Genomic DNA, 23,687 nt, shown 5'->3' on the forward strand with positions numbered 1-23,687 from the left:
ACGAGTCTGGCTAAGAACCGACAGCCATCTCTACTACTGGCAACGGTGGGCGTCTAGGGACAATTTACGAATGGGCTATTGCTCTCCCAGTAATATTGAGTGACACGTAGTGCAAAGCAGGCGTGAGGCTACAATTTAAACTGACCTCAACCGTCTCACTCATTTTTAATACGTTTCAGTATATTATCTGGAAAAATGTCACTCCTTAAGATATTTAATCTACCCCTTCACTTCAATGAAGGACTATTTGATGTGAAACGCATTAAAGATAAAAACATTTCTTCTTTTTACCCATATCTCACTCGTTTCGGCCTTTGCACTTTGAGATACAGTGCATAATGATTTTAAACATAAAAAAAATAAGCAACTAATTGGTGTCCCCAGCAAATAATCAGGGCCACGGATTCTAAGATGTATTATTTATAACGTAGTATTACTTTTTTTAATCAGTATTATCTGAGAGCGATCAATGACTCTAGTGTCTGTTACAATCTTTCCAGAAAAGGAAAAACTCAGAAAAACATATGCAGACTCATTTTGTTTTAAATATGACAGTCACCGCCTTTTAAGTGGTTGAACTGGGTTTACACCCCAGTGTCATCTCCTTGTGACTTTGGTTAAAGCAACAGGCCCCCAAAGGACCAAAGTGAACTAAGAAAAGTGACCTGTTATTATGTTAGAGTAAGGGTGCCACATTTAAGTTTTTTAAATACAAGATGCCAAAATCCAATCGGAAAATTCAATTTAAATCCAGACATTTCCTATGTTTTCATGCCATACTGTTTCTCTCCCCCATCTCCTCACAGCCCCCCTATCACTGCGCAGCACTTACCTGGCGGCAGACAATCCAGGTACGAAGGTGTCTTACATCTCAGCACTGCTTAGTAAATATAACCCAATGTGTATTACTAACACCCCTTGTAATAAAACACCAGAAATAGTATACGGCACCTTATTCATTTATTTTTGTAAAAAACTTGAAGCGTAATTGTGTGTGCAAGAAGAATTAATATTTTTTATACAGCAAATAAAAATACCACTTGTGGTGCATTCACGTCTCAGATAGGTCTGCAACCCAGTCCTTCCCTATTATTGCTTACCAAGCTATGCTTCCACTGCAGCCAGGGATTCTGGGTAATGACATGCAAATGAGCACACTGCGTGTCACTCTTTACTACTCATCCATTTTAACATGGACCCCTGTAATCTTTCGCCTGCCGTATTACACAGCGTTTCAGCACAGCCTGGGTTAAAGAAAGTAAAGAGGAATGGAAAACAATAAATGGCTATATCCACGGTTGATTTGGTTAACCTGCAATGCTTCTCAATATATATTTTGATGAATTCTCTACCTAATAGTAATATGTAAACACTTCTGTAACTCTTCTCTCAAGAGCAACTGCATTTCTGATGCCTGCTCATTACACAGGGCTCTATCACAAGACTGGTAGGTTACCCTATAACATAGGCTAATCTGCCCAGTTTGGGCATTGTCAAATTGGTCCAGTAGTTGAAGGTCTGCAATAGATCCCTTAGAAACTCTCTGTGCTATAACATGAAACTCTAGATCATCAAACACTGTCCCTTCTGCAACCCAGAAACTGATATCATGCATATAGTACGGTGGGTGGAGAGAGAAGCTTTGAAATGGTCTTAATTTACGTTGGCTGAACTGTTGTATGAATCTGTCATCAGGCGTCCATAGTATTCGCCAGTCTGGGATGTCCAAAAGACACATGGTCATTAAGTCAAGGTTCAGTGTCACCAATAGAAGGCCAAAGTCTTTGCTTATCTGCCCTGGTGTAACGGTCATTATGGTTCCTATGTTCTGATCACCATGCTCAAAAGCAGGCGCTGACATGTTAATGGTGTAATATACCCCATTATCCTGCCGACAAAACCTTAAAGAATTATCCTTTACATTGGCTTCCCGTTTCTCCAGTTCTTTGTGCACAGAAACCATCGTTTCCTTGGAAATAGATGCGAGAATTGAGGCCATGGCATTCTCAATGGTATCCATCAGCAGTTGAAGTTTGGCTGTCAATGTGTCACTCCGATAACCCCACAGTATGAGGGTCTCGTGGTGAACTGGCATGGTCCATCGAGATATTAAACACTTCTTAAAAACGAGTCCGCTCAGGACGTACAGAGAACTGGGTGCAAAGTCAGGTCTCTCAATAACCTCTTCAATGAAGTGTGCTAGAGATGGCCTTAAATAATATAATCTGGTGATCTGGTCTGTGTGGCCACCATGAATTGGATGGTGGTTCTTCTCACTGTCCTCACGATGAGAGCACCTCTGCTTCTCTCCTACATCACAAGAGTATCTTGAGCATACTTCCCCCTCCTTAATACTGACACAATGCAAATTGCCCTGGGTCCCTGAAGACCAGGGAAAGGCTGGGCCTTTGCGTGTCTCGCATATAAGAGGGAATGTGTCTTCTAGACTGTTCAGTGTCAGACTATTTCCAATAATGGCTAGGAGTTCTTCCTTTAATATGCTGACGGGATGACATGCATCTCTTTCCAAGAAACCTCTGCTAATTAAAAACAAGAAATACATAATTACATCACCATGGCATTTGAGGAACCCGTTCCTTAAAAACAGTAACATGCTGCAACATGAATCAGTACTGTGTACCCTTCCATCCAGAAAGGATTCCTCTATCTAAATCATTATTTTGTCCTTTCAAAGAATGTATTAGTCAAGACTCACTGATTAAACATTAAGGGTCAGATACCAATTTGAAAACTTATTTTTATTTGCTTTTTTGTATATTTTTTTTGTAGCCCGTTCCTGGTCTCCAACAGACGTCTCCCACTTCAAAGGGGCAGTTCTTTCTGCGTGTTTTTTTAAAACCTTTCTTCACCTTTTGACCTGCTCACTGTTTTTTTTATGTATATCTTTATTTATATAACGCCATTTATGTACATAGCGCTTCACAGCAGTAATACACGTGACATAATAATATAGCACATAATGGGAATTAGCGCTTCAGAAATAAAAGTATTATTTAGGAAAAGGAGTTCTTGTCCCGAAGAGCTTACAATCTAATTGGTAAGTAGGAAGATCGTACAGAGAGGGTTGGAAGGTGTTCTATTAAGTGCGTCTGCAAGGGGTCAGTGTCGATGTATCAAGTGTATAGTATCAGCCACTTAGCTACTCATATGCTTCATTAAGGAGGTGGGGTTTAAGATGGGTCTAGAGATGGAGAGAAAGGGTGCTAGTAGGATATTGAGGGGAGGGGCATTCCAGAGGTGTGGGGCAGTCAGTGAGAAAGGTTTAAGGCGGGAGAGGGCTTTAGATACAGAAGAGGTAGACAGAAAACATCCTTGAGCAGAACGCAAGAGTTGGGACAGTGTATAGCAAGAAATTACAATTGAGATGTAAGAAGAAGCAGAAGTGTGTAAAGCCTTAAAAGTGGGGAGAATTTTGTGTGTAATACAGGATTTGATAGGAAGCTAGGAGAGGGATTTCAAGCGGGAGAGGCTGAGACAGATTTAGGAAAGAGTAGAGTGATTCTGGCAGCAGCATTTGGGATAGATTGTAGGGGAGACAGGTGAGAGGCAGGAAGGCTGGGACAGCAGGAGATTACAATAGTTGAGCCGGGAGAGAATGAGGGCCTGTGTCAGAGTTTTAGCAGTAGAGCAACAGCGGAAAGGGTGTATCTTTGTAATATTGTGGAGGAACAAACGACAGGTTTTAGCTACCTTTTGAATGTGGGAGAGGAGTTGAGTGTGACCCCTAGGCAGCGTGCTTGTGATACTGGGTGTATGATAGTTCTGCCAACAGTAATGTAGAAGGGGGCAGTAGGGCCAGGTTTGGGAGGAAGTATGAGGAGCTCAGTCTTTGACATGTTAAGTTTGAGTTGGCAGAGGAGTCGCAAACCACATGCCCATCGTGGCCGCGTCACGTGAAGCGGTTCAACCAATGAGGACGAACCGCTCACGTTAAGACAAGGACACGCCTCCACCACACCTCCGTGTCGCCTTTCGATGCCTCCTGCCTGCAGTGCATGTTTCACGTGCACGTCACACAGTCACGCACACTGGCAATATGATCGCGGCCTTATACAGCGGAGAAACATTCAGAGACATTCAGAGACTTTGGTCTGTACAGCATGTGTAAGGTCAGGGATGTAATAAGGTCACCTAGAGAGAGAGTGTGAACAGAGAAGAGGTCCCAGGATAGACCCTTGTGGTAACCCCACAGAGATCAGCTATTGACAATCCCCCTCTTCCCAGAAGCCTATACGAGTTGAACTCCTACAGTATTAGTATCTTACCTTAAGCATTTCCTGCTCATTTGCTAGTGTTAAAAATTATGATCTTAATCTTATGCTCCTGAAGTTACCAAGATAACCTTTAAAATGCACTGGGCGCTGAGGAAACCTCCCAGACATTTAATTATTTCAAACATCTCCTGAACAGAGAATTGGATTTAAAAATAAAAAAATCACTGTTGCTTTAAACGGAGTATTTTATTCCTACAAAATGATACCCAAACCTAAATTAAAATGGCTGATTAACCGCTCACAATTGCCGTTAGAACACCTGAAAAGAACCTTATCCAAGAGGATTCAAATAAAACCTTTTTGTACTGATGAGAGGCTTTGATAACGGTATGGATAGCAGTCCCTGGCTGCCCGATGGAGTGGAGCAGGTGAGAATAAACAGAAGAAGTTGCCAAGTGAACCATTTACTACAGGCCTTGAGTCTTTAAAAAAAAAAAATTGGCAGTAAAATGAAAACCAGCTAGGACAAAAATAAAAAAAATAAAGCTTGGTAATCTGCTTCAAAGGAAATCACATGTAGCTCAATTTAAAAATCGTTCACACTGGTAGGAACTGCTCCTAATGTCCAGTGTCCTAACCCAGGGGAGCGCAAATTTTTGCTGCTGCGCCCTGTCTTGCCTGCCCATGTGCTTGCCCCCCTCCTACCTTGCATCTACAAATGACGCCGTGGGGTCATGTGATGTCACATCACATGACACGCGACGTCATTTGACGCCAAGTCCTTGGAGAGGAGGAGCACGAACACTGCAGCTGCCGGGCGGGGAGGGTGCAGCTCAAGAAGTTTGCGCACCCCTGCACTAACCCATATTGGTGCTTGCTAAATCCGCCTCCTTTGATCAGGCAAGTGCTAGAGTTAAACATGGTTATATTTCTGTTGCAAATAAAGAAAAACCTCAAAACAGAGATTTGTGCCATAAAAATGACACTTGCCTGAAGGGTCTTTTGATGGTTCTGAAAGTCTACAATTCTATTGTAACATGGCCATGATGTCACCCGGCTGGTTCGCCCTCATTGGTTCGCCGTCGGGGGCGTGGCCATTTTCTTGTCTTCAGAAAATCCGGTCGTGCATTGCGGCGGCAAATTGTGCGCCAAGGCAGCTAGTGGGCCCGGCCCCATTGAGGGGCAGTTCTTGTTCCTGCAGCACACGCCATAGCGTGCACTGCAGCATGGACTGGGGACCTGCAGCATGGACAGGGGACCTGCAGCATGGACTGGGGACCTGCAGCATGGACTGGGGACCTGCAGCATGGACTGGGGACCTGCAGCATGGACTGGGGACCTGCAGCATGGACTGGGGACCTGCAGCATGGACTGGGGACCTGCAGCATGGACTGGGGACCTGCAGCATGGACTGGGGACTTGCAGCATGGACTGGGGACCTGCAGCATGGACTGGGGACCTGCAGCATGGACTGGGGACCTGCAGCATGGACTGGGGACCTGCAGCATGGACTGGGGACCTGCAGCATGGACTGCGGACCTGCAGCATGGACTGGGGACCTGCAGCATGGACTGGGGACCTGCAGCATGGACTGGGGACCTGCAGCATGGACTGGGGACCTGCAGCATGGACTGGGGACCTGCTGCTTGCATCATGTACTGGGGACCTGCAGCATGTACTGGGGACCTGCTGTCTGCAGCATGTACTGGGGACCTGCATCATGTACTGGGGACCTGCTGCCTGCATCATGTACTGGGGACCTGCAGCATGTACTGGGGACCTGCTGTCTGCAGCATGTACTGGGGACCAGCAGCATGTACTGGGGACCTGCTGTCTGCAGCATGTACTGGGGACCTGCAGCATGTACTGGGGCCTGCTGTCTGCAGCATGTACTGGGGACCTGCAGCATGTACTGGGGACCTGCTGTCTGCAGCATGTACTGGGGACCTGCTGCCTGCATCATGTACTGGGGACCTGCAGCATGTACTGGGGACCTGCAGCATGTACTAGGGGACCTAGCCTTAGACCTTATCCATGGCAGTTCTGGAGGCCACATATCCAGAATGACAAACTAAATAAAATATCTACAACACATCTGAAGGATAGAATTGTGAGGTTTCAAAAGCTTATTGACAAACGACATCTAGAAAGAACTGGCAATCATTAACAAATCATTAATAGGCAATGAACCTATAAGTCAAAGAACACAATATAAACCCCACAATATGCATTGGAAATACTTTGTCACCTGTGTATTTTGCCCTCAAACTCTTCCGGGGTCTGGAAGGAAGGTAATAATGTGCTGATTAGGTTCAGTGGTATAATGTCCTCCAGTGGCAAACTCCTGGTGAAGATGTGGTTCCTCGCGCCTGCCACATGGAACGACTTTTCCTGGCTTCTGTTGAACACACAAGAAAAGAGCTACGTAGATATGCTGAGGGGGTTACATTACATTTACAGTAATATCTTCATCAATCCACCAGCTGATCCATTAAAAACTGTTGTTTCCAACAAGATGATACAATATCTCGATCAATATGGCTGCCAAATCATGCACGATTCATAAGCCAATAAGAATCCTATGAGGGGGGGGGGGGAGAGCTGTTTGGTTTGAGGGGGAAAGAGAAGGTGGCAGCTTAGGCATCGGTAGGAAGGGCTGCAGGAGAGGGGGGAGCCATACTGTGGAGAAGAGCGATGGAGAAGCACTGTGTGGACTTACCCGAGGCCCGTGGAGGCCTGCAGAAGAGGGGCCTAGAACTAAGGGCAGAGGCGGCCGGCGGAGGGGGAAGGCCCTATACGGTGAGGGACCTTGCTTGTTTTAGCGAAATTGACACATTTGACACACACACACACACAATAGAAAAGGAAAAGTTCGCACATTTCCAATTTTTAGAGGGATCTCGCAGATTAAACATTTCCCCCATGTGGATACGGGACAATTCTAACTGCCATGTACCTGTATCCAGTGCACTGATACCCACTGTAATGATCAGAGCCAAAAGGTACCACTGCGCTCAGGATAAATCCAGCCTTTGCTGCCATGGCCACCACTTGCCAGCTGTTGTGCCACTCCCTCATCGGCCGATCTTCCGGAGTCCCCCCCTGTCCCTTGCACAACGCCACATGGATATCCCCTTCCTGGGCAAGGACGTCTGCGCAGCTAGGAGGAAACACAGATTATAGGAGAGCTCAATAAGCTTTATTCCTTCATCTCGTCACACAATCCCCATGTAAAACACTCATTTCATCTTTTAAGGCTTAGGATATTGAGAATAGCGATATAAAAGGTTTTCAAACCCAAGTGGTTTTATGTATAGTCAATTTAAAAAGCTGATTTTGATCATAATTTAGGATTTAAAGGCAAGCTGCGCCCCAAGAATTGTACAAATTCCTCGTCTAGTTTCCTTAAAAAAAAAAAAAAAATAAAGTTTATTTTTTAACACAAATCAAGGTATGAACTTTTAATAAAAAGTAGAATGGGAGGGTTACCATGGGTTACCATGATCATGTCATTTATGGAACAGAAAGTTCCAGGCATAATAGACATTAATATACAGGCGGTCCTCGTTATCCGGCGCTTCACTTTACCACAGACGGCATATCCGACACGTCACAATACAATCCTTTGGATACGTTTTCCTATGCCGGAATGCCTTATCTGACGCCTAGCACGGCTGATTAACAGGAGACTCACTTTACAACACTCACTATCCAACACTACTTTCCAGTTGGGTAACCGAGGACCGTCTGTACTGTAATTTCACAGAGCTTTCAACGCTACACAAATGACAGGAAGATACAATGTAACTATATTTACTAGCGCTTTACTAGAGCAACTATATCAACTACCCTGATCACACCAGTCCTTATCAGAGCCAATAAAGATATAGGACAGAGAAAGGGGGGCTCTGCTTGTGCAAACTCTTGTTGAACACACCTTGATAATAGACACAAGGGAGCAGCCAGAGGAAATCAAACCCTTCCCAAGTTTCAGCTCAGCATGTGTACAAGCCAACTTTACACAATGAATTAAAAAATCCTTATAACATTTGGGTAAATAATTTCTTTTTTAAAAAGGCATTAATCACCCAGATGTAACTCCTTAAACAGATCACTGCCATTTAGTCCTAGGAGGGATGACCTCTAAGTCACTTCGACCACTGGTTAGAGATAGCAGATAGGGATATAAAAGATGAAGTAAACGGGGTTAGGATCCCACCAGTATTTACCGTACTAACCTACGGAAGAACTTTGTGAGCAAATCTCTGTTCTTCTTCACTCCAGCCTTCCTGCCGCAGTGGGGGAAGTTGAAAATAACGCGATCGTAAGGTTTATTCACAGACAGAGCCTGATCCATCAGTCTGGTAGCATCCACACCAAAGTGGACCACAGCTCCTACAAATAAATGAAAGAGATATTGGGCCATATTTACATAAGACACCTTACAACTCATTTAGTTGAGGTGCCTTAACACTGCTTAGTAAATATGGCCCAAGTGTTTAATCTTGCACTCTCCTGATAACATAGGGCAGTGAGTCTAACATACACACATATACATACATATTATTATTATTATTTTTTTATTATATATCATCTTCAGCCCTTGTCAATCTACCGCTGGATGAAGGTCTCACACGTACTGCGGTTGCAAGCCTCTCTTCTCCATGCTGCTCCAGCAGACTTCCTTTTTTCATCATCCCATTTTACTTTTGGTTATCGTCTTGGTCTTCGGATTTCCCTTGGAATTCAGTAGAGTACCATCTTTGTCCAATGACGGTCCGGCCAACTGCCATTTTTTTTTTTTCACCCATGCAATGTCACAGACTTTTGTTTGGTTTTGAACTCATGCCTTCTTTTCCCTGCCTCTTCGGCTAATACCCAGCATACATCTCTCCATACTTCGAGTCGTATGAAGCTTCTGAATTTTCTTCGCATTTAGGGTCCAAGTGTCACATCCATACGTGAGCACAGGCAGAATACAGTGGGAGAAAACTTTCCTCTTGAGGCACAGTGGCAGGTTTCCTTGAAAGATTGTCCTGTTTCTTCCAAATGTCTCCATCCCATCTTCATTCGCCTGTTCATTTCAATCAAAAGGTTCCATCCATTGTTACTTCCTGGCCAAAGTGGACTTGCTGCAGAAATAACAATCTCCTCTACAAATCGTAGATGACAATTATTCACTATTGATTTTTCTTCCCTTTTCACCCCAATTTAATGCCCTGAACAATTCTTGTGTTGCAGTGAAAGGCTTTGGTAACAGGGTGTCTCACTGTCACACTCCCTTGCAGATCCTTATCTTGCTTGTATGTTCATGTAATCTAATGGTTGATGTGGCATTCTCGTAAATGTTCCTGATAACATCAACGTACGCTTCTTCAACACTTTGCAGATCGGAGTCATGTTATCGCTAGTGACCATTAAGCACGCAAAGGGTTAGGCTGCGGCCACGCTAACGCTGAGCGCGCTCATGCTTGAGAGCGGTGACGTCACCAACTCTCCAAGCATGAGCACAGGCTGTCCTGCAGAATACTTAAAACCACTCTCACTGGGATCAGGAAACGAAATAAATTGTCCTTGGAATGAAAGAAATGGTCCTTTGCTTGCCAGTGCAAGAAATGCAGCCTTGGTTTTAAAAGTCCTGTGGTTATGTGTTTGTTAACCCCTTCACTCCTGGACTGGTTGCTGCTGTACTGGAACAAAGTCTTGCATCTTTACATCATGGATTAAAATTCAGGAATCACACTGGGAAATACCTGGGAAGCCACAGTTATAGACTGGCCAAAGCTATCTTTAACATGTGGATCCAATCCCCTCGTGGGAACAAAAAAAACCACGAATAGCCAAGTGACCCACAGTTCATAAGACCGGTCAAAAGGGCTGTCCGGTGGGCAGGGCACATGGGTCAGGTTGATGCCCATGCCACTTAGCATACCTGGGCTACACCCATTTCTTGGGGCCACTGTGTCTGATCTCTGACTTAGAGGTGTCACTAGCCTGACATCTGCTGTGCATCAGTATGCCAGTATTGTGTACATTATGGGCCTCTGGGTCTTGTCATAATTGACACTTTTAGACAGGGGGACTCTAAATCTGTAGGAGCCTTTTGAGGCTCCATCATAAAAATAATTACAACCCTTTCAGGCTTGGTCATAAAAATACCGAAGCTCATTCACCCATATCACAGCTGGGTGTCCAAGTAATTCCTGCTTAGCCTTACAAAAAAATACCTCCTGCCTTACATTTAAGATCTTCTATCATGTGTTGGTTAGAGGGTATGGCAAGCAATGCATCTTGTCTTTTACCCTCGCAAACAGGGAATGGCCTGCACATGGGGAATAAAAATGGCGGGGACAGGGCAACAACAGAAATGCATGGCAAATCAGGTATTAACCCTTTCCTCCCCGTCAGTCATTGGCTGGATCGAGGCTATTTCTGTCTGTAGTGTAGTGTCGTGTAGTGTGTGTGGTGCAGATTGGTTGCTGAAGGGTCATGTGACCCTTCAGCGCGCTTGAAAATCAATTTTCTCTCAAGCGCCAAGCTTTGGAGAGCATATGTGCATGTGCACCACGTAAACGTGGCCGTACAGATTGACTTTAACTGAAGTGAGCGTGCCAAGCGCACTCAGCGGCTGCGTGGACGCAGCCTTAAGCAAATAGCTACACTTTAAATACATCAGGTCACTAGATCATGCTCCAAGCTTTACCTCTGTCTCTAAGGTGCTGCACATTGCACCAAGCAAGGGGCTGTCTGGATACGGCATCTTCACTGTCATAACAGGTGGCAGTTAGGTGACACTCTCCGTGGCTGGACTCACACAGGGAGACAGAGAAGGAGAAATTTCCCTCTCCCACCAACAAGATGTTATGGACCATCCTCACGGTATCAGGACCTTTAAGACAAGAATCCAGGATTAGTAGGGTTAGTCATTAAACTGCGATAGTGCAGACTGGGGCACTATTGCACAGCAACTTCCATTGAATTCACTATCTGATCAGCTTGATCGCAGTGTAATAAATAAGCCCTGTAAACCGTAACAGTGCAATCTGTGATCATATATTTTTTTATGAAAAACAACTATAAATAACGTAATGTAATTGGCTCTCTAAACAAATGTACCTTCCCTTAAAAGTTGTAGTGGCGGCATTGGTTCGGATGAAGTGTACATTCGCTGTACATCAGGATACCTTTTAAAACAGCAGTTCTCCCATCTAATTTTTAAATAATACCGATTTCCCCCCCACAAAAGATGGGAAGCAGGGGGTCCCCGGTACTGAGATGCAGAAATTAAGCTCCAGGGATACCTAGTGCTTGAGGTGCCCTCCACGGGAAACAAAATGGCGGTTTATATCTCCTTGAAGGAGCATCATCTGTTGCCGCTTCTCATTGGCCTGTGTGATACGGGGGATATAAGAACAAGGAAGTACTGGTGCTACCTTTACCAATATGTATCTCAGGAACCCGGGGAGGGTCCAGGAGCTGAAATTAACCCAGTTGAGCTCTGGGATCCCCTGGTTCCCATCTTAAAGAAAGGGGGAGGTGCATGGGGGATAGGGGGAGGAACTACTGCTTAACAGGGCAACCATGAGCATTCATCAGATGAAACTATAGAGCGGGCTCTGACTGTACAAACTCTTGTTGAACATCAGACAAACGGGAGCAGCCAGATAAAATCAACCCCTTCCCAAGACTCAGCTCAGGGTATTTATCAATTTTAATAATACTTATAGGCATCAGTCACCCCGATGTGCCCCTTACGTGCCACGTCACTGCCATTTGTACACTTTTGTCCTAGGAGGGATTGCTCCTTTAAGAGAACAGTTGGCCTTTTCTTTATCATCAGCTGCACCATTAGCAAGGTAACAAGTGTTATACAAGCCAAGGCTAACTTGGAAATCAATTCCAAGAAAATAAATGAATGCACATAATTCTTTAACCCCTAATGTGTCTAGGATCATTATAATGCAACTATATTTCTTATGTTTTTCAGCCCCAACGCCAGACCCTGTAACACTGGGCACATGGAAATAGGTACAACATAAGATAATTCGTCTGGGCTAGAGGGGCTTACACGTGAGTAAATGGGCACCTCCTATGAAGGCGCCATAACACATGCTGTTTTTTAGATGCAAAAATAAGTGCACCAATAAAACACTTGATTTCTCAATTAATTTGTATATATAGTACTAATATATGCATAAAATAGTAGCAATAACTTCCCTAGAACCTGCCAATGTATCAGATCAGTCATTGCTCATCAAGTTCTAATTAGCTGCATGTTCCGAGCTTCGGCCAATGGGAGACAGGTAGTGCTCTTCCGCTCTCACACAGGGACAGGAATGGGTACAACTGCTTTAAATGTGCACAGAACAGATACAACTCGGCACATGGGGAGGATTTGCAACTCACCCGTTTTTTATTCTCCCCAGGAAGTTTACCTCTGATCTGGTCCCTTCTTTATTTATTTCCCCCTCAATCGCTGTGCTCTCATGTATTAGTGCCCGGATTTAAACCATCGTTAATTAAAATAAGAAACATACATACTTATTAAATAAACTAAAGCTATGATTCAACCTGTTCGAGGGAATACTATTTAAATTATTTTATATATATACATATATACTGGTGGGCGGATGTGTAAGTAATTGCCCTATTTGATATAAACAGGTCAAGTATAAGTAAATGCCATTGCTTCCTATGGTCAGTAAAGTGGTTATTCCCTCCTGGGATTTATCATAGGGGGTTGTGACTAAGTGACACTACTGTAGCTACGCAGGACACTCTAGCAGCTAAGAGGTTAAGATTATAGACCACGTGTGTTTCACTTCCTGCTGTTTCCTGCAAGTGGTTACTCTGTGTCCCTTTAACTATCTTTTAGTGACGTCATGTACGGAAGCGTCAGGTTACCAGGCAACGCTGTGTCAACAAGCAGAGGGAGGGGGCTGGGGTAAGGGGGATCCACAAGCCACCAGCTGTAGGTAAGGACTATATTGTATATATACTATATGTACCCCATTCCTTTTTTTTCGTTTGTGTATCCTCCACCTTGCAAAACAATTAATACAAAATTAAAGTCATAATAATTTAAAAATATATATTTAATAATATATGTGGCCTGGGTTCCCCGATTGGCCCCTTACATCCGCCCGCAGCTCGGGAGAAGGGGGGTCGCTGCGGGGGCTGCCGGAGTGGCGAGTGCATCGTCGGAGTTCCGACAGGAGCAAATGATCAGGGCACCGCCATCTTGCCTTTGCGCACACATGCGCAGTATCTTCCCCTGGTGCGGCGGCCATTACAAACTCGCGCATGCGCAGCAGGGATAGCGCATGCGGCGTCAATGCTAAGAGGGTTCCGCGGGGACTACAGTCCCCAGAAGGCCACAGGGCTGCGGAGTCAGATGACTAGGCCTGGCCAATGGAGGGTTAGGATTCCCTGCTGAAGCAGTTGTTACAGTTGGTGCTCTGAGGGCTTGCTGGCAGTTGGAGCTGGTACACAGCTAGGGGAGGTTGTATAGGGCCCCCCGCGCCTTCCGTCTGCCATGGCGCTTCTCTTACTTCTCATTTGACCAGCCGCCACGCTAGGCGTGGAGGTTAATACTACCATCTCCGGTCCTGCCTCCAGACTCCACCCATGCGGCAACATCATCAGTGCGCACACGCGGCGCGCAGTCAGTGCGCACACGAGCCGTGTCATCCCTCCGCCTCTGGGATCCTCCCCACACCTGTCTCCTGCACCGTTTCCTCCTATCACGGTCAGTCTTACTGATGCGCCTCCTCCAGTCTGTTCCTGTGTCCTATATATGCTCAGCCGGCCCACTGGCAAATCGGCTGAGCATAAACCTTCCTATGTGCGAAGTGTTCACTGCTACCCTTGCCTCCACAGTCTTGTGGTGTACTCCGGTTCCTAGTTCCTCTGATTCAGATCTCGGCTATTCTTATGGACTCTGCTCTTTTAACTCCTGACCCCGGCTACCAACGACGATCCGCACCTCTCCAATCCCTACTTGGGCAAACTACCACGACGATCTGCACCTCTCCAACCCCGACCTCGGCAAACTACCACGACGATCCGCTCCTCTCCAACCCCGACCTCGGCAAACTACCACGACGATCCGCTCCTCTCCAATCCTGACCACGGCTAAGTACCTTCAACGATCCGCACCTCTCCTACCCTGACCTCGGCAAGTATCTCTGACCATCCATACCTCCCCGACCCGGCTACCTCGACCTATCTACACTCCAGACGCGCCCACGCGGCTGTGGGTTGGTGTTATATACAATCCCCACCTCGGCCTCGCGGTCACGCCTTGTTTGTGGTGAGCACTCCGTTGCAATCTAGGAGTAATATGGTATGTATGTATGTATGAATATATGTATGTTCTCTAAGCCCACTGACTGAAACCCTCTTCTGCATGCCAGTAGATACCATTCCTTACCTCCCAAGCACGGTCTATCATTCTCACAAATGGTCCAGGTGGTGAGGATTGTCAGTGACCCCACTTAAGGCCTAAGACAAATGGGATCTTAATGAATTTGGAGAGGTTATAGTAACATACAGGACATATGGAACGTGCCCTCCAGTGTTATAGAGAGACTCTCCTTAAAGGATCTAACTGTGACATTGTAAAACACAACATGATTGTTAACAAATATAGCCCTATCTCTAAGGGCTTTCATAGCTGCATACATACGATGTACTGTAACTGGCATAACTTATCCAGTGAAGAGAAACTTATCCCTTCTTTTAAAGTCCAGCCTAACTTTGGACACAGTAGGTTAAACAATCTTAGGGATCTTCTGGTGACTACTGACCCAACCCCTAAATATAGTAAGCGGCTTGACCAATTAGGTAGCCCAGGCTGTATTACCTACAACAGCATTGTCTCTGGAACAACATGTAGTTATACACGTACTGGCAAACAGTACAACATCCGAAAACGTCTCACATGTTCCTCAACATATGTTGTTTATTTTATCAAGTGCCCTTGTGAACTGTTACATTGGGAAAACCCAAAGACAATTTAAAGAACATATGTTGGTCCACAGGTCCAGTATCAGGGCCGCTATCTGTACGGGGAAGTCCGATCAGCTTGTGGCCAAACATGCATTGACTTGTGGATACTAGCTTGCGTCCGTTTGGTGTATGCCTTTTGATCAGGTTATGAGACCTATCCGTGGTGGCAACGTGGACCAACTGTTACTGCAACGGGAATGTTTTTGAAGTGAAACTTCTTTAGTGGCACCTATTCTGATGGAGTAAAACGGGAGAGTTGGAGGGGAAATGTGAAACGGAAGTGACGTCATGGCTCCCCCCCCCTCCCCCCGCATCTACTGTGACCTGCGGCGGCGGCGGCGATAGCCGCCGGCGCCGCTCATAACAGCCACCGCTCCCCCCCACACACACCCGCTGTGACATGCGGCGGCGGCGGCGATAGCCGCCGGCGCCGCTCCTAACGGCCGCTGTTACCCCCACACGTCAGCTGCCATGGGTATAGCAAGATGGCTGCCGCAGAGCTTCCGGTGCTAGAGTGAAAGGTGTAGCAAGCGCGGGGATTTTAAATCAGACTCAGTGAGCCGCTGCTCAGCCTCTCACCTCCCTCCCCTTCCCTGTGTCCCGCTGACTGAGCGCTGCCAGAGGAGAGGAGCCCAGGGATCATGAAGGGTAACCGAGAGGAAGCAGAGCAGTGTGTCGCTGACATGCTGAATTGCGAGGGAGGAGGGAGGAGGGAGGAGGGAGGAGGGAGGAGGGAGGAGGGAGGAGGGAGGAGGGAGGAGGGAGGCGGGAGGAGGGAGATCGGACCTGGCAATGATGTCCACATTAAAAGATATCAAAAGGAAGAATAGGCTGGGGAGAGGGACATCACATTGAAAACATCACAGTCCTAGTGATTCTGTGTGTGTGCAGCGAGTAGCAGGACAGGGCAGAAGTGGATGTGCATTCCCTGCCCTTGCAGCCAGTGTGTGTGTGTGTGTGTGTGTGTGTGTGTGTGTGTGTGTGTGTGTGTGTGTGTGTGTGTGTGTGTGTGTGTGTGTGTGTGTGTGTGTGTGTGTGTGTGTGTGTGTGTGTGTGTGTGTGTGTGTGTGTGTGTGTGTGTGTGTGTGTGTGTGTGTGTGTGTGTGTGTGTGGTACAGTCAGTGTCAGATGAATAAGGTACAGTCAGTGTCAGATGCTGCTTCTGATGGTGAGATATAGCTGCATGCAGCTCCTGGTGTCCTGTGCTCTCTGCTAATATGCACTGAAGGAACCATCCAGACTGGCATGAGCCTTCAGCAGAACAATGAAAGACTGTCAGAACAGGACACACTAAACACTGGAAATCTCAGTGCTAGTAAATACTCAGGGATAAGGAAATAGCAAGGTATCTGTATGACAAATCTCAACTGTCAACCCAAATGGAATATAACATTCTTCTGTGTACTGGAAATATCTGATCTATACAAAGTCAGCAATATATCAGATTGTAAAATGCAGTGGTCACAGTACTAATACAACCTCAGTGGTGCTGTGCTTGACTGCAGGAGAGAGCACAGTTATTTGAGCAAAGGACACTATAATAATGGTACTAATTTTACAAACATGGTGTATTCATGCAGAATATAAAGGGTGAGACTATTTGTAAAACACATCTCAGTCACACGCACACACAGTCACACGCACCCGCACACTCACGCACACTCACACGCAGTCACACTCACAGTCACCCGCACACTCACAGTCACCCGCACACTCAGTCACACGCAGTCACCCGCACACTCACAGTCACCCGCACACTCACAGTCACCCGCACACTCACCCGCACACGCAGTCACCCGCACACTCACCCGCACACTCACCCGCACATGCAGTCACCCGCACACTCACCCGCAGTCACACGCAGTCGCAGTCACACGCAGTCGCAGTCACACGCAGTCGCAGTCACACGCAGTCGCAGTCACGCTCAGTCAACCGCACACTCAGTCACCCGCACACACGAATTCACACTTAGTGCAAATAGCTAATACAGGGGATGTGTGCAGAGCACGCGCATTCTAAGTCAAATTTATTTGCGTTTTGTCAAAAATTGTATTTTGATTTTTAATTTAAACATCACCAACACAAATACAATTTCTGTGACAAAAGTCAAAGAAGTTTCACTTACTATGCGCGTGCACAGCACACACAGCTTTTTTTTAGATTCATTAACTAAATACTGTATCCCGTAAAGCAGGGGCGTGCAAACTTTTTTTGCTGCGCCCCCTCTGCCTGTGCTGGTCCGGTGGTGCGCCGCCCCCCCCCCCCCCTTACCTCGCGCAGCGTCAAATGACATTGCGGGGTCATGTGACATAACGTCATGTGACCCGCATCGTCATTTGACGTCACATTACCGTGGCACGCGTTCTGAGGCCAGCCGAACCTCGGTAAGTAGAGGTTGCAGAGGCCTTGCGCGGTCCCCCGGCATTTAATTTAAATGCCTTGGGGGAGAGCGTGGGACCTCTGCAACTGCCCGCGCCCCCCCCCCCAGAAACGTCTCCCGCCCCCCAGTTTGCGCACCGCTGCCCTAAAGGCTTGAACACATGTCTAGCACTTTCATGCTTTTTACTAACTAGAACACGGGTGGCCAGCTCGTCCTCAAGGGCCACCAACAGGTCAGGTTTTAATATCCCTGCTTCAGCACAGGTGGCTTAGTCAGTCGTTAACTGCCGGTGATTGAGCAAACTGTGCTGAAGCAGGGATATCCTTAAAACCTGACCTGTAGGTGGCCCATGAGGACTGGAGTTGGCCATTACTGACTTATTAACAGTTAATGCTACATTGTTGATTTTTGATACTGTTTTGCTGTGATTTATATGTGCTCTTTATTTCACAGTGCTGTCTGGTCTCGTAGTAAACTATTCCGTGGCTTATTCGCTCCATACTCTATTGCACTTTGGGCCTTCAGGTCCCACTAGAACCGGGGCACGCAGACGTTTTTTTACTGCGCTCCCCTCCGTGTCTGCTCCTCTCCATTCTGAGCCCCCCTCCTTACCTCGCGTGACCCGCGGCATCATTTGACGTGTGTGACGTCACATGACGCTGCATTGCCATGGACACGAGTGACGCCGGCAGAGTCCAGGTAAGTTTTAGAGTTGCAGGGGCCTCACGCGATCCCCCGCCATTTAATTTAAATGCCTCGGGTAAGAGCACGGGGCCTCTGCAACCGCCCGCCCCCTTCCGCCCCCGCCCCCCCCAGACAAATCCAACTACCCACTTTGCGCACCACTGCACTAGACCTTTTTGATTTGGAGCGCCTGTCCCATTTCGTGTTTCTGTAGGCTAGCTATACCTTTGGAGGTATGCACCCGATATTTTGTTGAGCATAATTTATGTGAGTGACCTGTTACTGGACTATATATTTGAATTATTCTCTTTCCTCAGAATGTCGTCCTGTTTACAGTCCATGTCTCACTACAGTTCGTTGCAACAAGCCAACAGGGACAAGGAGATATTGATTAACTTTGAGCCAGAGTGTAAGTTCAAGCCATACAGCTGGCTATGCACAACCAAGGAGGATTCCTATTCCAACAAGACACTCATAGGCAACTGGAACCAGGAGCGGTTTGACCTTCGAACGCTGCAGGAAAGGAAGCCTCTGCCCTCCCAGGTACATAGTGTTATCATCTGGCGCTGAAAGCATTGCCCTCCAATTGTACCTATTTAGCAGGCACTGCACCTAGTTTTTTTTCTCCTGTACCTATTCAAAAACAGGTTGTACCTATTCTGACGGTTTGTAAAACCTTTAGCTATTTACAGCATCTTGAAGATTGACAACTGATTTCAAAGGTTATCAACAAGTTAAATGGCATTTATCACAACTTATTTAGTGTGTGCATGTATTAGGATTTATGGATCCTCTGAGGTAACACAGAAACCCACAAAAAACAGGAGATCGAAATATATAAAAACTGGTAGAATTTAATATAACACAAAAACAATATGACTGGAAAAGCCAAATGGAGTCTGCAAAATGTGCAGAGCTACACCAAAAAGCTATGGTAGCTCGGGGACAGACAAACAGCAGAGGGCAAAAAGTGCAAAGGGAATAACTAGAGAAACTAAAGGAAACTGCAAAGGGGGCAAATAGTGCAAAGGGAATACAAGACAAAAACAAGAAGGTACCTGAATCTCAGTTGAACTGAAAAAAGGAACAGGGAAAGAGAGAGAGAATTGTGGGCGAGAATGGGGGAAGGGAAAGTGAGAATGGGGGAGAGGGAAAAGGAGAGAGAGAATGGGGGAAGGGGAGAGAGAAAAGGGGGGACAGAGGGGAGGGGGGGAGGAGAGACGGGATTGTGTCGTGCCGGGGCAAGTCTCTCCAACATACACAATATTCACAAATTCAGTTACAAATTACAGGATAGTTTTGCCTTGGTTCTATAAATTGGGGGAGGGGGGGGTGTTGATTATGTGTAGCAACATGAGATATATATATATATCACACGTATTTGAAGTTCCATACGTAGAAGGTTCGGAAAAATATATTATTAGGTATAACATTTTTATTTTTCAGTTGACGGCAGCATGGCAGATATAATTTCCCCCCTGAAAGTATTAGTTGTTGCCTGCTATGTGGGACTGCCCCTCTAATTCAGTAAATACCTGAAACGGCAATTGTATTAGGACAGGGGTGCTCAACTCCAGTCCTCAAGCCCCCTCAACAGGTCAGGTTTTAAGGTAGGGTTGCCAGGTGGCTTCACCAAAAATACTGGACACAATGGTGAAAAATGTGGCGCGCTCGAGGAGTCGGTGGGGGGGGGAGCGGGGATGGTATTTATACATTCTCAGGCCGCTACATCATTTTTTCTAAATTTCAATCCACGTATGCACCAATTTGCACCATTTCATATTCTATTTCAAAAAAATTCTGGGTAGGGGTCTCAGCCTCTCACCCCCCTCATCCTATCATCTCCCTCCTCATCCTCCTCTCACACTACCACCACTACCCTCCTCATCTGCTCACCGCCATCATCATCTAATTTCCGCCCCATCATAATCATCATCACATTCCCCCATCATCATCTCATCTCCCCCCGCCCATCATCATCACCTCATCTCCCCCCACCCATCATCATCATATTCCCCTCCCTTCATCATCATCTCATTTCCCATCATCTCATTCCCCCACCCCTCATCTCATTCCCCCACCCCTCATCTCATTGCCCCACCCCTCATCATCATCTAATTTCCCCCATCATCATCTCATTTCCCACCCATCGTCGTCATCATCTCATTTTCCCTATCATCATCATCGTCATCGTCATCATCATCATCATCGTCATCATCATCATCATCATCATCATCATCATCATCATCTCACCCCCCCCCCCCAATATCATCATTATCATCATATCCTCAACCCGAATTGTATTTCTTCTTATCTTATCTCCTGGCAGACAGCACCAAAACCTGTTACTGCAGCAGTCTCTGGCACCACCAGGGTATGGGCTCTGCCCCCGCCATCCTCTGACTGCATTCCTCTCCTCCACTCAGCACTCAAGTCTCCTCACTGCTCCCGGCCACCGTCTCTGCCCGCCCCCTCAGCACTAGCGCTTCCAGCCGGCCGCCACCACTGAACTCGCGCTTGCTGCCACCGCCGCCCTTGTGGTCTAGACAGTGGTAATACCGGACACATACGTGTCCGGTATTACCTCAATTTTTTTACCGGACACACCGCAAAATGACCGTCCTGTCTGGTTCAAAACCGGACATCTGACAACCCTATTTTCAGGATATCCCAGCTACAGCACAGGTGGCTCAATCAGTCCCTGCTTCAGCACAGCTGGCTCAATCAGTGGCTCAGTCTTAGACTGTACCACCTGTGCTGCAGTCAAAGACTGAGCCACTGATTGAACCACCTGTGCTGAAGCTGGGATTTCCTGAAAACCTGACCTGTTGGGGGGACTTGAGAACTGGAGTTGAGTCCCCCTGTATTAGGGGATCTAAAGTACCACTGTTTAATTACAAACTGCAATACCACTACTTTCTTATCTGCAAACCTTAAAGTTGTAGGAACAGGGATTTATTTGTTTTTACACAACAATCATATTTTTATATCCCTGTGTAAAATGAGGTAACATGGGCTTCGTTTACAGGCTTGGAATTTCTTCTCATTTGGCAAAGACAACACAGTAGTTGTAAAAGCACTTGTACTACTCCCGTATCAGTACTACCAGCAGTACCACTAAAACCTTACAATTCTTCCATTTCAGTACGCTCACTATTATCAAACCTCCTACGCATCTGAATACCCCGAGCAACATTCCCTCTATGTGAGAAAAGGCAAGTGCATGAAAGGGGAAACTCTTCCTGTCATTCACACTTTCCAATTGGCGTCAGTCAATATTACTGTAGCAAGCTTGACATCTCCTATTGACCTCACGACTTTGACCTTCCTCACTCCGGCCTTTTTAAGTTATGCTGAATGTGGTGTATATTTTCCAATGTATTTTTTATACGTACTGCAGCTCTGTGGACTTATAAATCAGGAGGACCCCGGATAACCCCATTTGCAAAGCAAGTCGCTGCAAAGCTAGGGGCTGAGACCCTCCTCAGTGGGGAGGAAGTGGCAGCCGCCCCGGGCGATTCCGGAAGTTCGATCCGACTAACGTTTAGGCCTAACTTCTGAATTCAGCCCGTCAGGCCTCCCTTCGCCACGGGGGCCCAGGATAGTTGGTCCGGGGCTCCTCCCTTAATGGCGGCCCTGAAACTGTGTATATTGTAGTGCCATAGTGGTGCAAATATCTTTTATAATTGACCATTTCGGGCACTTATTCAATATGCTGTGAAGCCCTGGAGAATCTCCATTCATTTGAACTCTTCTCCAACACTTGGAAGCAGATTTGCAGCATATTGAATAGGGGACTTTAATGTTAATTCTCTTTGTCCTGTTTTTAATTAACAGTCCTCCAAAAGGAACCTCACTGCTTCCCAGGGCATCAGCCTGAACTGAACCCACCCCAGTCCAAACCGCATCAGATGTCGTCCTGCTACATGATAGAGTACACCAGTCCTTGCCCGCTTCCCAGAAACCCTTGCAGCAAGCAGGAGGTCAAGGAAGAAGCCACTTGGCATCCTACACCGTAACAATGGCGCAACGTTTTTTCTAAGCCTTCTCCACCTCATATTTCTCTGATAGAGATAATGCATAACATCTCCTATGATGTGTGGTAGAAAATGCAACTCAAGCTGTCAAAATAAATTCGGATATCCCAATTTTTGTTATTGAGATGCATAAATCAGCACAGATATTGAATAAGGAGTTTATTAGAAGGAGGTCAATTTAGACAATTCAAAACAGCTACATTATTTGGTAAAATTACAACAAGAAATAAGTACTTCTGCAATGTGTTGCAAGCCCTTCTAGTAACCAAGGGGTTACAAATATCCAATACATTTACGTATAATTCTTATGAGAGGAAATACTACATATGTTTTACCACACTAAAAAAAACTCCTATTGTAATATGTATGTCGTAGAGTTCCTGCCTGTTGATACTTCACAGACCTGCAAGGGGCAAATTAGTGGAAAGCACCTCGAAAATATATAAGCGCTCAGAAAAACAGGATGCACACACCTCACTGCGTCATTCTGTTCCAGAATTACCTTGGTACATAGGCCCATAGGACAAGATTTTAGCCCCACTATATGGGCTTGATCTCTTCAGAGCTAGGGAGCAGCTTCACTGCGTTTTGAATAGAAGCCATAAAACCCAATGGTTTCTATTACAGAACATAACTGAATTACTTGATTAAAAGAATGGAAAGAGATTTTAAGTGCACTTGTCGTATTTCTTTCTCTGTGGTTTGTCCGTGATGCAGCGTCATACCCTCCAACTGTACTTAGCAGGTAAGAAGCAAATCACCCTCACACTGCTGATCTGAATACGGTGACCAGATGTCCCGGTTTAGCCGGGACAGTCCCGGTTTTTAGTGAGCTGTCCTGGTGCCTATTTGTTTAGATTCAAACTTATTAAAACCATGTGTAGCTATTGCATCTATCTCTGCCTGTTTGTGAGAGCTGGGCTTGTCTCCCCTTGGCCCGGAACCTTCAGACAATTACAGCAGCTTAAAGATCGATGGCCAGTGGCGGATTTCCCATTAGACCCAGGCCTAGGGCGGCAACATTTTGGGGCCTGCAAAAATAGCCACCCCCATATACTTTTACTGCACTCTCTGGCCTAGCGGCCTGATGGAAAGTAATTTACAGTAGCTGTTGCAGCCGCCTCCTTACCTGCCTCCCTCTCCATCTGAACCACAGCATCAAATTATGCCATGGACGTCACCAACGTGACGTCACGATGTCTCATTGCCATGGCAGCATCAAATGATGTCGCGTTACCATGGCAACTTGACACCGTGCCGTCGGTTCAGAAAGCGGAGGGGGCGGCAGGTAAGGAGGCGGCCGCAACAGCTAAGTGCCAAGGGGCGTAGAAAATCCGCCGC

At 46.3% G+C, this 23,687-nt stretch overlaps 2 protein-coding genes across 7 annotated transcripts; one reads left to right on the plus strand and one right to left on the minus strand.

Annotated features, from left to right (window-relative positions):
* Positions 1-950: 950 nt before the first annotated feature.
* On the minus strand, positions 951-13,073 carry FDXACB1 (ferredoxin-fold anticodon binding domain containing 1). Of its 2 annotated transcripts, none has more exons than XM_075604409.1 (6): positions 12,642-13,073; positions 10,939-11,124; positions 8,474-8,630; positions 7,192-7,395; positions 6,484-6,633; positions 951-2,540 (listed from the first exon to the last, which is right to left on the minus strand). In XM_075604409.1, the coding sequence occupies exons 2-6, from the start codon at positions 11,105-11,107 to the stop codon at positions 1,349-1,351; spliced, it is 1,872 nt and encodes a 623-aa protein (XP_075460524.1). In that variant the 5' UTR covers positions 11,108-11,124; positions 12,642-13,073; the 3' UTR covers positions 951-1,348. The 2 variants fall into 2 exon arrangements, with proteins under 2 accessions (XP_075460524.1, XP_075460525.1); XM_075604410.1 differs by having other exon boundaries at positions 951-2,537; positions 12,642-13,072.
* CFAP68 (cilia and flagella associated protein 68) lies at positions 11,811-23,012 on the plus strand. 5 transcript variants are annotated; one of them, XM_075604413.1, is made up of 7 exons: positions 11,811-11,933; positions 12,028-12,091; positions 12,223-12,305; positions 13,111-13,210; positions 18,627-18,852; positions 21,455-21,524; positions 22,147-23,012. In XM_075604413.1, the coding sequence occupies exons 5-7, from the start codon at positions 18,628-18,630 to the stop codon at positions 22,326-22,328; spliced, it is 477 nt and encodes a 158-aa protein (XP_075460528.1). In that variant the 5' UTR covers positions 11,811-11,933; positions 12,028-12,091; positions 12,223-12,305; positions 13,111-13,210; position 18,627; the 3' UTR covers positions 22,329-23,012. The 5 variants fall into 5 exon arrangements, with proteins under 5 accessions (XP_075460528.1, XP_075460530.1, XP_075460529.1 ...); XM_075604415.1 differs by lacking the exon at positions 12,028-12,091 and having other exon boundaries at positions 11,842-11,933; XM_075604414.1 differs by lacking the exon at positions 11,811-11,933 and having other exon boundaries at positions 12,027-12,091.
* The last annotated feature ends 675 nt before the right edge of the window (positions 23,013-23,687 follow it).

This window comes from Ascaphus truei, chromosome 6 (genome assembly GCF_040206685.1).
Source record: "Ascaphus truei isolate aAscTru1 chromosome 6, aAscTru1.hap1, whole genome shotgun sequence".
NCBI lineage: Eukaryota > Metazoa > Chordata > Amphibia > Anura > Ascaphidae > Ascaphus > Ascaphus truei.

Bases quoted from the DNA above. Each gene is read 5' to 3' on its own strand.
- FDXACB1 (XM_075604409.1), bottom strand. From the start codon at position 11,107: ATGGTCCATAACATCTTGTTGGTGGGAGAGGGAAATTTCTCCTTCTCT. The intron at 8,631-10,938 runs GTAAAGCTTGGA...ATTTATTTGTAG, and splicing joins GCAGCACCTTAGAGACAGAG to GAGCTGTGGTCCACTTTGGT. The intron at 7,396-8,473 runs GTTAGTACGGTA...GTTTCCTCCTAG, and splicing joins CTCACAAAGTTCTTCCGTAG to CTGCGCAGACGTCCTTGCCC.
- CFAP68 (XM_075604411.1), top strand. The intron at 13,211-18,626 runs GTAAGGACTATA...CTCTTTCCTCAG, and splicing joins CCACAAGCCACCAGCTGTAG to AATGTCGTCCTGTTTACAGT. The intron at 21,525-22,146 runs GCAAGTGCATGA...TTTAATTAACAG, and splicing joins TTCCCTCTATGTGAGAAAAG to TCCTCCAAAAGGAACCTCAC.